The sequence below is a fragment of the Brachyhypopomus gauderio genome, unplaced genomic scaffold, assembly GCF_052324685.1.
Source record: "Brachyhypopomus gauderio isolate BG-103 unplaced genomic scaffold, BGAUD_0.2 sc40, whole genome shotgun sequence".
Classification (NCBI taxonomy): Eukaryota; Metazoa; Chordata; class Actinopteri; order Gymnotiformes; family Hypopomidae; genus Brachyhypopomus; species Brachyhypopomus gauderio.
The window spans coordinates 194408-208512 of NW_027506868.1; the positions used below are offsets into that span (position 1 = coordinate 194408).

The 14105-nt window shown below is 42.7% G+C and overlaps 1 protein-coding gene across 2 annotated transcripts; it reads right to left on the minus strand.

The window, feature by feature from the left end:
- Positions 1–2111: 2111 nt before the first annotated feature.
- On the minus strand, positions 2112–13803 carry etv5a (ETS variant transcription factor 5a). Of its 2 annotated transcripts, none has more exons than XM_076985394.1 (13): positions 13674–13803; positions 12030–12160; positions 11815–11905; positions 11024–11071; positions 10489–10539; positions 8720–8843; positions 8319–8603; positions 7310–7596; positions 4869–4928; positions 4637–4705; positions 4213–4382; positions 4017–4118; positions 2112–3914 (listed from the first exon to the last, which is right to left on the minus strand). In XM_076985394.1, exons 2-13 carry the CDS (start codon positions 12075–12077, stop codon positions 3684–3686), a joined length of 1566 nt encoding a protein of 521 aa, XP_076841509.1. In that variant the 5' UTR covers positions 12078–12160; positions 13674–13803; the 3' UTR covers positions 2112–3683. The 2 variants fall into 2 exon arrangements, with proteins under 2 accessions (XP_076841509.1, XP_076841508.1); XM_076985393.1 differs by having other exon boundaries at positions 11815–11908.
- Between the last annotated feature and the right edge of the window lie 302 nt (positions 13804–14105).

The following is a 14105-nucleotide window of genomic DNA, read 5'->3' on the forward strand; positions in this document are numbered from 1 at the left end:
CACTCACACTCGCTTCAGCAACCCGGCCCGAGCACGCTTACGTCATCACAACGCCGCTTTATTTGGAAAAAAGCGCGCTCGCACAACACTATAGAGTTCACGATTCTCTTTTTATTGTATTTTTGGAGTCGTTTTGGGAGTGCAGAAACACGGTGCAAGCACAGATTTATCGATAATTTAACACAACGATTGTCTGCTAATCGCTTTGCCGCTATGACTGTTTAACGTGAGCGTCGCATCACTGATGTCATGTTTGAGTTCCAGCGAAATGAACCAATCAGGCGAGGCACCAAGCGGGCCCGGGCACGGATAGCGCTCACACTAGAAGCGAACCGTGCCCGAGTCCACATGAATCGTGCCCTGGCCCACCTCTTCAAAGCGGGCCCGAGCACGGTTAACTGATCCGGGCCCGGGCACGGTTGGAGCGCTCACACTAGCCAAACGAACCGTGCTTCGGCAGGCAACCGTGCCCGGGCCCGGATCACAGAGCCTAGTGTGAGTACGCCCTTAATGCCAACGACCAGTGCTGCGTCTTCAAATACGCCAAAGTGTTTCTCTGCGCTTATACAGCTTTAGTATGCGGTGAGCAGCGAAATACCGTAAAATCACGCATATAGGCGCAATAAGATTTAAAGCACGGATGAATAGCAAAAGCGCGGATAGCTTGACCGCGATCCAGCAGACAGGGTTCACTGACCGAACCGTTTGAAAGTATAACTCCTTATTGATATGATTCAAGTCTCACTCCAAGCGATCTTGAAAAGTTGCCAACCCTGTATCTGAGCTGTATAAACAATGCCGAAACAGAGTTTCCTGAATACAGTGGAAAAAATCGCATTTTACATCGCAATCGCAATTTATAGATAAAAAATTGCAATTCGATTATTTTCCAAAATCGTTCAGCCCTAGCCTTGATGTGAGAGGACAGAGTGGATTAAAGCCAAGGTAGCTTCATGGGCAGTAGTCATGTCTCCACCAGTGTCCTACCAATGTGATCAGACTGACTTCCACAGTGACCTACCATAGAGGGTTAATGTGATCAGACTGACTTCCACTAGTGTTCTACCAGAGGGTTAATGTGATCAGACTGACTTCCACAGTGACCTACCACAGAGGGTTAAGGTGATCAGACTGACTTCCACAGTGACCTACCACAGAGGGTTAATGTGATCAGACTGACTTCCACAGTGACCTACCACAGAGGGTTAATGTGATCAGACTGGCTTGCATACTTTGCAGTAAATCAGTCAAACCCAAATGAGTCAATGGGACCTCAGTGAGAGAAATGCGAGTATGGTACAAAAAATAGGGCTGTACTATGAATAATTACTTGTGCAGGTCTCTTAAAATTACATGCACAATGAAAAATTCCTGGACCTAATTATTCAGATGAAATATAAGATATTATTTTAATGTTAAGTGACTTTGGTACTTTCAAAGTATCTTAAACATTTCTCAAAATGGAAATTACAACATGAATAAATGTGTGGGAAATTGAAAAGTAAAACTTTTTGAAAAGAATAGGGGGCAATGCACTAGAATATAAAATAGTCAATGTCTGGCAAATACACAAAGTACTTTCAGTCCTAAAATATTGCCTCTAATTCTTTAAATATGTTATAATAAGATGTCACACAGGTGTTTTTTATTATCTGTAGATAAACAGATGTTAAGCAACTGCCTTAAGGCACTGAGAATGCCCATATTCCACAAGTAATGCTCACATTAAAAACCACAGGCGAATTATTGTATAATCACAAGTGTTGAGCTGTACTCTGGTTGTAAAGGCAGAAATGCATTATAGATAACTACATCAAGAGCACATTAAAGATGGAAAAGCACTGTGGAGATAATAAAAGACCCTTAATAAAATTGAGAAACACTCTGAAACTGATCAATACATTCTACAAAGCAGGGATGAATGAACAGGGGTTCATTCTCTTTTTTAGTCAACACAAATTTACATAATAGATGGCCTTTTAAAGAGCGTTTGCTCTTGCTGAAAATATTTGCACATTTTTGAAGTGTGGTTGAACACTACATGTGACTGGTCACTAATTTGCAAAGCTTATTGGACACAGTGTGTTGCAAAAGAACTGAGACAATGAAAATGAAGCAGAAAGGACAGTTTATTGTACCCAGTACAGATTATAAACTCAGCAGTGTAAAGGTACACATTGTGGAGGAAGAAGGTGAAGCTTGTACAAGTTCAGACCCTTTATGTGGGAGACGATCCGCTCAACCAGCCACACCTCAGAAGAGTCATCCTCATTCTAAGGCGCAGTTCTCTAAGGGTGATCTGTAATGACTGCACCACAGGCATCCAGACTTTTAAAACATACATGTTTTAGGCAATACTATACAGCTGATACAATAAAATCAAACCAATGCAGACTTTGCAAAAATATATATTTATAGAAGGGTTTTTTTTTTCCAAAAAAAAAAAAAAAAAAAAAAAGCACGCAGAGAAGTTAATTTCTTCCTTGTCCAGCATAAAGCGATATGTTAATGGACATTGCCAGTTGAATACACCATGCAAAAAGGAAGCAGTGGTCTTTTGTCAACTTTAAATTGGCAGTGAAGGAGTCCTAGGAAAGGTGTTTGCTTCACCTTACTGCATGCAAGGCCCCTTGCTTTCCTGCCATCTTGGAGCCAAAAAATGTAAGCAAAAAATTATTACAATATACAAAACATACTAAAAAGTTTGACCCTTAAATACATTTTTAATGCAGTCCGAGGTTGTAATCCTCTTGGAGAAATGTTTAGTGCATCCCTTTTAAATATTGTCTTAAAAGAAAATGAAACACCTCAAATGTACCAAATTCTGCTTCTCAGGGAGTGACTAGGCATGTGGAATTATTTTGTTTAATGGGTTAACAGTCCTTGTATCTGTTTGAAGGTCCATAAGAGTACCTTTAGTTTAGCTTCATTACAGATCAATGTTTGAATTATCCAAGAGAAAGAGAGAAAATTATACAAAACAACTCCACAAACACGTAAAAACTTCAATGACCAAAACAAACCTACAAGAATGACAGTAAGTTTTGTAGGAAATTTGCATGTTTGAAGCAGTTCTCCATTTCGCTGAACAGAAGTGTTTTGTAAAAGCAAACTTTAAACAAATCGAAAGAAACAAAATGGGTCTTTTACCTTTCAAAATGAAGCCCTTTAAACTTCTAATAGATGTCCACTTGATCTAGAGGTAACAAAAGCATCAGGGCCACACATGCAGCTCGTGAATAGCGCTGTGTTTAGATTTATATTTTTTGTTGTTGTTGGAACGTGTCTTAATATTTTGTAAATTATAAAACAAAGAGACAAAAAAAAAATAGATTGTCAGAACAGAATTGCTACAATTCCTTAAGTCTGCACAGAGACCAGTCAGTGGTTCGGTGCTACTTGTCTTGTGACTCCATCTTCTGTGCTGGCGAGCACCTGGCCAAGGGAGTCCAGGAGTCCCTCACCTCCCTGACACCATCTCACGGTTAAAGCCAGAGACAAGATGGCTTGCAGATTTCTCCTCGCTTATTTATCATTTTAACATCAGTTTGTTTTTAGAGGGGCGGGGCTAATCTGTAAACGGACAGCAGGGCAGGAGAAGTCGAGGCTGTGTGGACAGACGTGCACCTGTCCATTCACCTGTTCAGGTTCCACATCGGGGGACGGGTGGTGTGGAGCGGGAGTCAGTACACATAGCTATCGGGGAAAGGCATCCCAGTTACGCACTGCTCTCCTGTGTCTACCAGGTACGGTGTACCTTCATCGTAGTGGGTCAGAGGCAGGGTGTCGTCGTCCAGTACAGGCAGGCCATCAGGGTCAGCCTTAAGGTTGGGCCTCTGGTTGTCTGGGAAGGCCATGGAGAAAAGGGCTTCGGGGTCGCATACAAACTTGTAAACATACCTCTCACCCGCAACCTGAGAATGGAAACTTTACATGTTAGATAATACACAGAGTTTGGCCTTGGTTTTGCAGGCATGGATTTGGCACTACACAAAAAAAGAAACATGAAACTTTACCTTCTGCATGATCCCTTTCTCATAGTAGTAGCGCAGAGAACGACTTAGTTTGTCATAATTCATGGCTGGTCTGTTTTTCTGGATGCCCCATCGTCGAGCCACCTGAAATCCATCAGGTTGGTATTAATTTCAAGAAATCTTCAGAATGGCATGCAAATCAGAAATGGTTTCGGCACTTTCGATTGCAGACACAGACCTCTTCTGGCTCAATGAGCTTGAACTCCATTCCACGACCTGTCCAGGCAATGAAGTGTCCGTTGGCAGGGTCATCAAGAAGGGTTACGAGAAACTGCCAGAGCTGGAGGGACCCCCGGCGTTGGTAAGGTGGCCCGTCACGATATACAGACGGTTCTTGTTTCACCTTTCCTGCTCACACAGAGAATGAGGGTTGAAGGCCATCACCACTCTCACCACTATACAGGGAGATGAGAATTGCTCGCCTAAAGGTGCCACTTGTCCTGCACAATGCCAGTGCTTCCCTGAAAACATTACTTCAAGTGATGGGCCTGAGATAAAAAAAATAAAATGCTGCCTTGTGTGCATTACCCAAACTGAAAAATCTGATACCTTGAGCAGTCAGTTTTGAACTGTGTATCTAAATGACATGCATGCAATCTCACCTTCAAGGCGCTCAGGAACCACACATGCGTCATCATAATACAGGTTTTGATCTCTGTCAAATGAGAAATCTACAAAAAAAAAAAAAAAAAGAATAAAGGCTTTAATGAAATGCAGTTAAAGGTATTCAGTGTAAAACAGGGATGAAAACCAAAAAGTTTAGAATAACAAGAATGTTTAAATTGTTCACTAAGCAAAATGAAAAACAAAATTTGGCTCAACCTGGTTACTTACTTTCACGGTTTTGGTAAAAGCTAGCTGCCCTCCCAAATGATGACTGACAGTTAGGCACTTCTGAAAATCCAAACAAAAAACTATTAATCATCACATTCAAAACAAGAAAAAAAAACTATTAGTATATAGAGTATCTAAATTAAATCTAAATCAAAGAGATGCACGCACGCACACACAGCAGAATTATGAGCAGCTCATGATTCATCATCCTAATACTTATGAAACGGTGACGCAACAGCTGGACCGCGCGTGTCCAGCCCACACATCTGTGACACCAGCCAGGATCAACGCACAACATGCCACTTCAGTCACATGTCTACCGAGACAGCAAATAGGATTACTCACTAAGCAGAGATACTGAATCATGAAAATCAAATCGTTCATCCTTGCAAGACTGCAGTGCACCATCTCTAAGCCACACGCCTCTATGTCACAAGGTCACCCAATGTCACCGCACACATGTTTATCTTCCCCGACATGCCATCACCAGTGATTTTCGTGACTTAGATTATGGAGATGCATCATCTTGCACACTGCTGAACAGACAACACATCACAGTGTTGGCAGCATGTATCCATAGAACCATGTGCTGTGGTCCCAACATGTTGACGAGTATTTATGCATAACATGTTGAGAAGAACATACCAAAGCTGTGCATACACACACCTAGAGCTAAAAGGGGATTTTGACACATGTTAAAATGCTTATATGACAATGTGACGGAACAGCTGGATATGTGTGGGTGTTGAAATGACAAGTACATTAAGTCTCAACGGAAGCGGTCTTTGATTTATCCACCGCTTTTTAAGTTGAGAATAGAAAGTCAAGCAGTTCAAGCTACATGATCAACACAGATATGCTTAGTTAACGAACTTCAAAACGTCCCTTTCTGCCTTGTACTCAAAAACATGAAACAAAGTGGCATATACAGAAAATCTATGCAAGTGCGAAGAATACTGCTACATCAGACTGTCTAACTCCATTAAGGGGCGTAAGTGTTAGCTTGTACCTCGCCAGGCCCTGCTAAAACTCACAGCTCCGTGCTAGCACACGCACACAGGAGATTCCACTCCCTCAGCCCTGTCCAAGCATGAAAGCAGCTACACAAAACGATCCACAGCGCTCGAGTGAATAAGTGAACGAATAAGCAACATAAACCCAATACATTTTCAACATACATAATTAAACTGGACTATACCTTAACCTTATGGAATATTTTATTATATATACACACATATATACATATATATATATAAATAATACTACCTAAAATATTTTATTGTACTATTGTGATTCACCTTTTCAAGTACTTTTAACTGTATTTACTGTCCTTAGATTTTCTGTATACTGCAGCAACTCTACTCATGTGGGATAATAAAAGGCCATCTTAATTTTTTTTTATGAATACAGGACATACAATAGTAATAATTTTTTTTACACATTTATGGATTTATTCATAGATTTCCTTCTCTAGTTCACTATGATAAAGCAGACTAAACCAACCTTACTGAGTAATCATAGGAAAAGCAGAGTGATCAATTACTCTTGCATTGCGTTGCTGCCTTCGCATTACTACAAGAAATTATACTAGTAGTCTAGTATTTGTATAGCTAGGTACTTCTGTGATGGCAGAGTCTGAGTAGTTTCTACACAATTAACCACACTTGATAGGTGACAAGATTGCGATAATATACTGCAACCTTTTAAACCAGCTGTGTGCAGATCATGGCACTACAGCAGTAATATTTGCAGTAAATGGAGAGAGAAAAAAGACCCCGAATTCTCATCGTCTGTGAAAGAAAACTTCTCATCGTGTCCCCACTCATGCAAATGATGGAGGTAAATCGTGTCCAGAATAAAGTAGAAAGCGCTTGCTAACAGTTGGCACTTGGACCACAACCAAGTGTTATTTTGGGTTACGCTAATAAATTTAGATTTGGGAGAAGTGAGCAAAAAGGCAGAGCCGTTGTCGAACTGGCCCAAGATATCTGGCAGAACCCAAGAACGCCTTTGATTTACCATGTTGGTTGGATTTGTTGTTCGTTTATGTTTCATTATATCGACCTCCTTATTGGTTGCATCTGGTCCACCTAATAGCTTATCCCCTACTTTCCCTTGCCCGACAGAATTTCATATGGTGTTGTCTCATTACCATGGACTGAAGGAAGAAATACATAAAAGTCTAGAAAAAATAAAAGCATATATACTAATTTATTTAAGCATGTCTTTATTCTCACAAGTATATTCATTTATTTTCGGTTTTTATACCGAATTGTTTCAACCTACATGCATTTACTCTTGATTACTCAATTGTCCCATTTATTTATTTCTTCATTCACTTTTGTGTTTTCTAAATGTTTTATAATTTTATTTATGTGTAATATTTTGTTCTTGCATGACCTGCACTGCTCTACCTTTAAAATGTGTTTGTTAATGCTCACCAGAGTCAAAGCAGAAGTCTCGTGGCTCTTGCTTGATGACCATAGGATGGAAGGTTGTCTGGGGTGGGCCCATGTTGGGGACGCCCTGCTCAGTGTAACGAGGGTCCAAGAGCTCCTGTTTAAAGCCCTGAGCATGTACAGGAACCAGTGGTTCCGACATCTGGCGATGGTAGGGTGGCCGGCCATCTCTGGGCGAGGCGGTCGACGTCTGGGGAATGAAGTTCTGTCTTCCCTGGGTCTCAGAAGGTGAGAAAGGCAAACAGGGTTCGGAGAGCTGACGCTGAAACCTTGAAGGAAAAAAAAAGAAATACTAAGTTTAAACATTAAGAATGTCATTCATTCAAACCCGTGGAGTGTTTTATTTGTGTGTGTGAGATATATATTATATATGGGGCACATGTTCTTTTGGAAGGACTCGTTAAGAAAGATTCCAGGAGTCACCAGACTCCAGGAGATGGACATGTGCATTTGATGAGCGTGTAATTAAGTAAAAGCATATGCACACTATAAATTGAGACGCTGGGACCAAATGAGACCACAGAGTTAATGGAGGTCTCAGCGCACACACTGTCCAGAGATGTCTCGCTGAATCTGGGGTTGCTGGCTCTATGTGAGTGAGCGCCAGTGACATGCCACACGTTCCCTAGCAGGTTTCCAGAGCTCTGCTGGAGCTGGCACAGTGGCCGTATTCACATGGGGGGGTCAGATTAATGTAGCCCCTGGGCAGCCTAATGCTGCATCGTAATATCCATGTGATCAACACCACCTGCTATTTTTTCCTCCCCATCACATGAAGTCAGCATTGCTGAAAGGTCATCCACCCACACCAGCACCAATGGTGCAACCACCCCCCCCCCCCCCCCCCCCAAACCAGTACACATGTGCACGCACGCCCACGCATGCCCAGTTCAAAAGGTCAGCTGGACAAAACTATTTTGCCATGGTGAGGACACTGATCTATGAACTCGGTTTAAGACTATGCAATGACTTAAATGATGCACACACTTACCTGTGCTCGCTATTAAACGGGACCTCGTGGTTTAGAGGTGGACACGGCACTGCAAAAGGTGGAGTCTGGCTGTTTAGTGGGAGTGCCCTCTGACTGTGGGTGGAGTTGGTCACAGCAGGCTGTCCATGAAGGGCGCGCTGCCCTAATGTGGAGTTGGGGAGGGGGGGCGGAGTCTGCTCCAGCACAGGGCGTGGCGCAGGAGTGATGCTGGAGCTGCACGGAGAGACGGGCGTTGAGGGAGGAGTCAATGGCTTGAACCCAGCTGAGGGCTTCCTTTCATAGGCACTGTGAGGAGGGAAAGGGAGTGGAAAATGAGAAATGTCACATGACAAAAGATGTTCCACCCATGCAGGCTACGGCACATGCAACTCACTGTCAAAAATAAGTCGCTATAAGTCTACCTGTAGTTATAAAGGCACTTGTCTCCGTACGGCATGGGACTCCGGTCCTGACTGCAGGTGGTCAAAGCTTTGGAAGGACTCAGTTCCCGTTTAATCTTGGCTGGCGGAGGGCCATGAAACATCACTGAGAGAGACAACAGAGTGAAGTATATCATCAACACGGCATCTGATCGAATGCATCAACAAAAGTGCAGCTCTCATCCTCTGATAGAGCACCTCACTCTATACCATTAATCGGCTGACTGGGGGGTATAAAAGCTACGTGCTTCGCCCATCAGAGGCTCGGTGCAGCAAAAACACATGCAATCAAAGCGCTTCCTTGCGATCTCCATCACAGGCAAGTCAATACTCATGAATCAGAGCGGCTGTAATTCAATGATTCTGAATGATTTTCCTCCCCACACTGTAACCATTAGCTGCTGGATCTCTGCGTCAACTCCCATAACTGGCGCCGCGTAATGGACGACCGAAACCGGATCCGCAGCCACAGAGTAACACTAGCCGCGTAAATCAAGTGGACTGTGCTGGGCTTAGGAAGCCGCATACAAATGGGCACGTGAGCGCTCGATGTGCGATGAAAGCCAAGGTGCACTGCACCACTGTTAACGTTAGAGAGAGACTCCCACAAATCTAATCGGAGAGTAGATGGATGTCTGACCCGATATGTATGACCTGATGGTTTTGGACTGGTGGTGGGGAGGGGGGTGATGTGCAGCTGAGCAAAGGGGCCACACAGCTCTGCTAAATGACTGGAGAAAAGGGCTGGCCCTCTGACAACTACCAAGGCCTTTGCCAGGATGACATTTGTACATTTCATTAAAAGAAAATGTAAAACAATATTCCAAAGCACCCAGAACTCAAAATGGGCCATGCTGTATGGACATGGCCTAGTCTGAAATACTGCAGTGCATCAGACTTCACTGTCGCCACGGCGATAAGAAAGGCCAAAGCACAAGATGAGGAGTGACGCCCGAAACTACCACACGGCCCAAAACTACCATATGTCCGGAAACTAAACTACCACATGTCCTGAAAATACCACACGTCCTGCCTCGCTGCTCCAGCACCAGACAACACAAACATGATGAAAGGAGGCGGGGGCAGAAGATAGGAATGAAGGAATGAGAAGCCATGAAAAGCTCCACTAAACATCACTGAAGTATTTCCCTTGGCTGGAGGAACTCTGTGTGTGTCCAAGGAGACGTGCTGGGGAAACGAGAGAGATTTTATATATAATAATCTCTCTATATATGTATATATAACCCAACCCATACTGTAGTCCGTGGTGTAAGCCAGTCAGACACACACCTTTAGCAGTGCTGGGTTCTGAAAGTTTAAAATCCAGAGTTTTGGATCCAGTGTATTCCAGAGGTCAGGTCAATCAAATAAATTGCATGAAATCAGATTGTGAATTGGCCTTATGTGATTCCCAGTACACAAACAAGAGATTGTGGGGGTTCTCCTCACAGACATCTTAGCTATTCCACATCAGAATGAAAGGAGTCTTATGTATCATGGTTCCCTAGGGAACATGTCCAACTACATCCATCATTAACATCTCTACTGAGAATCAGCAACCCAACCAAATCAACAAGAGTCTGGGTACTTGACACCATTCTTGGCTTGTGCTGTCCTTTGTGCTCTCAAAAGAATTGACTAGAAATTGGAACAAGACATGAATAATGAATAGCTGGTTCTCTCTTGCCCTCTCTGGACTTCATCCAAAGTACACTGCCAAGGAGAATAAATAATAAGTCTCAGGTACTCACAGCTATCCGACTGGAAATCTGGGACAAACTGTTCATCATCAGGCACCTGGGCTGTGGAGAGATCAGGGGATATGATAAGGGAAAAATACCCACAAACCACTGATAAAAATATGTTAAACTAACAAGTCCTCATATACCATTTTGTTATTTCATTTAAAAACAAGTCTGGTCTGGCATAAGTGCCGAGCCCCACTGTGAGGTTCTCAATGCTCTCGATGAAACAAGCAGTTTGTCACTAAAATCAAGCAGCAGGAAATGAGAATGTATTGTGCTGCTGTGGAACACGGGCAAAATATGGCAATATATCAAAGACATCAACAGCATGCTGGGACAGGGAAGAATATTACAAGCATTGGATTCATAAATACTTAAGTTAAATATCTTGGTAAATTTGGAGGTTATGATCAAGTTTGCATTTTTGTTGATACTTAAAACAGATGACTAGACATCACAAGAACATTTTCATATATAATCCAGATAAATCATGCAGCATTCCTTTGTTGATGAGGCAGTGTAATATAAGAAGGGGCCTCACCCTCTGCAATCCAAATTTCCTGCAACTGACTGAGGTCCTGGAAGAGTTCTGCAGCCAACACAAATAGATAACATCAAAATTGATCAAACCCAACCTCAGATTGAAAATGTATCCCAAAGTGGAACAACAACAACATATAAAGTCACTGCCAAGTGTACAAATGAATGGTATTGTGCCTGTGTGTGTGAATTCCTGTCTCATTCATCCAGTGGGTGGTCATATTTCCCGTTTACACTCAGGTCTTCTACCAGAGACCCGGGAGTTCAAGATTGCTGCACAGTATTTTTGCTGTTCTTAGGATTGTGCTGTTTGGTCCAAGATTGATGTAATTCCTGGAATATGTTGAATGAATGAATGAATAAACATCACGTTACTCTGAAAAACTATGTAGAGTGTGTGTATGTATACATACGAGTCTAAATGTGTGTTTTTGGAGCATATTAGAAAGAGAGAGAGAGAGAGAGATGTACGTGTGTGAGAAACGAATATGAAAAGTTGGAAAAATGCAAAAGACCAGAAAAAGGATTTTGAAGGTCACCGCCAAAAGTTGTCCCCATGGTGACAGGGCCACTTTGGGTTGTGACCGCTAAACTAGAGGAGTGGTTGCAACAGATCACATGAATGACCACATTAATCTCAGAAGAGCACAATCCTAGGAACAGCCACAACACTCCCTCAAAGCCCAGGCCTCTGGTAGAAGAGTCACACTGGGGGTGATGACCACTGTAAAACACTAACATTGTAAGCACACCGTTGTTCTAATTCTCAACACGTGAACATTATTATATTACCCTCTGTGTCCTGAGCAAGTTCAGTGTCTACAAATTTCCGTTTCCTGTCACTGACTGGTCTGTGGTATGGTTCCTCCACTTGAGATGATTTCTGCTGTGGAACAACAGAAGTTAGTATGCAGTTATCTAATCCTTACAACAAAATATTGTAATACCATTAATATTTTACTAACTGGTTGCTACTTATGAAAAAATAAAAAATAAACACTACTCACATTAGCTGAGACCATAAATGGTACTTGCTGGTCGTAAAATCCGTCCATGTTACCTGGGTCTTTATAGTTCCCAGAAAAGGGGGTTCGCTTTATAGCGATAACTGCAGCGCCGTTTGGGGCGTCTTGTTTCTCTAGATAGATAAGGAACATGTACGTGTCAGAGTTGCTTGGCAAATGCAGTCTACTGTGCTGCACACACACTGACACAATCTTCACATCCCTCTGCTGTGGACTCAAACACTACCTCCTCCTTTCTTTGTTGTTCATCACAACAACCCTCCTCTGTGAGCGTGAGGGCAGAGAGCATGTACCGCACCATGTAAACACACTTCGAAGTAGTGTGTTTGGAAGCCTTACATAAGCAAAGGCGCTCATCTGTGATTATTCTGAAGAAAATCATTAGCCAAGAGTTAAAACTGAGGATATGAAGTCTTAGTCATCCAGACACCACAGTCTGTTATGTAAATACACATGTTGAGAGATGTGTATTTTTGTCAACAAGCAGCAGTAAAACTGCTATGTAGTATGTACCCACAAGGCTTCCACAGTGCGTGTGCGCGTACACGTTGCGCGTGACCTCTGGCTGTACCTTTCACCTCACGTTTAACCACTTATAATAATAAAAGAATAAAACACCCCGCGGATACGTCCCATAGAAATGTTTTAATGAATAGTAGCTAAAAGAAAAGCGATAAAAATCACTGGGATGGTACACCAATGTCGTATGAAAGAACATATTAAATACATATTTGGGTAAAACTTTTACTTTCATCTTATTTACGTTTACTTTTAGAAAGACAGAGAGAGTTTGTGTAAAATACACCCCCACCCCGGACACACACACACTTTGTGGAATAGTTTAGAGAGAAAAAACAAGAGAATCGAGGTAAATAAAGCCCATCAGAATGGTGTTGGTCCAGGCTACAGCAGGAAGGGAGAGAATAACGCAAACGCTTCACATTTCTCTCTGGCAAAGTTCAGCGCAGCAGAACTTGGACCAAGAAAATCGATTACACAATCTACCAAATCTATTCAATGTTATAAGGAATGTCAGGAAAATGTAAAACAACTAAAAAAAGGTCTAGAAGCACCATAGATGTGATCAATTAGAGCATCGCGTCTCCCAGATCAATCCAAAGTTTAGCGGAGCAAAATTCTCCGAATACTGGACAGGTCGGTTCCGAGGGAAAAACGCCAGTGAATGAGTTATCTAGCGGGGTTTAGGATCAACTCAGACGACCTTCTCCCCTCGCCCCCCTCGCTCGGCCCCTTGTTTTTCTCAATGAAGTGAAACCTGATCTGCGAGGAACGGAGAGCAAGAAAAAACGAGCCTCCATTCACAAAACCACAACAGCGCTGAGACTGGACGGACCTGGTCCATAACGCCCGGCCAACGCACATCCAGTTCCTTAAGTTAATACAATCAAGAAATAAATAACATGGGAAAACTTCATGTAATAAAATGGTTGCCAAAGTAAGCGCCGTGCAGGATAAAATGGCGTTCGCTCTGCACAAAGCGAGACCGCTCGGTGGCTTTGCACTTTCTAGTCGATGATAAACTTAAACGCTGTGGAAAACCGACTTTTAAAACACATCATTTCGGTTTGCGCCATGCAAATGCTGGTAGAATAACAGTAGTCTCACCCTTCAGACGATGCCGTGCAGACGAACAATTTAATGAAAAAGGTTCAAGACTGTAATTCCACAACCTGGACCGCCGTCGTTCTCCCTGATCAATAGATGCGCTCCGGTCGACACACAAAACTTGAATGAGATTTTGTAAATGGACTGGTCGGGTTTTCCCTTGGGCTCGACAGACAACAGCCTTTGCTCTCCATTGGCTACACACTCCTGTCACTAAACTCAAACACCAATCGTTAGTGTAATGCTAATGAATTATGTATTAGGTACCTTTCGACCAATCGCTGTTTGCGCCTGTCCTATTTTTATGAATGACTGGGTTTCATTCACACGCACATCCAGCGTTAGTGTTTTCACTTCCGCAGGGTCTTAAAGGGCCGTGGGTTCAGAACGGTAAAATTGTTGGGAATTTTGTCATTGCAAATCACGTTACAC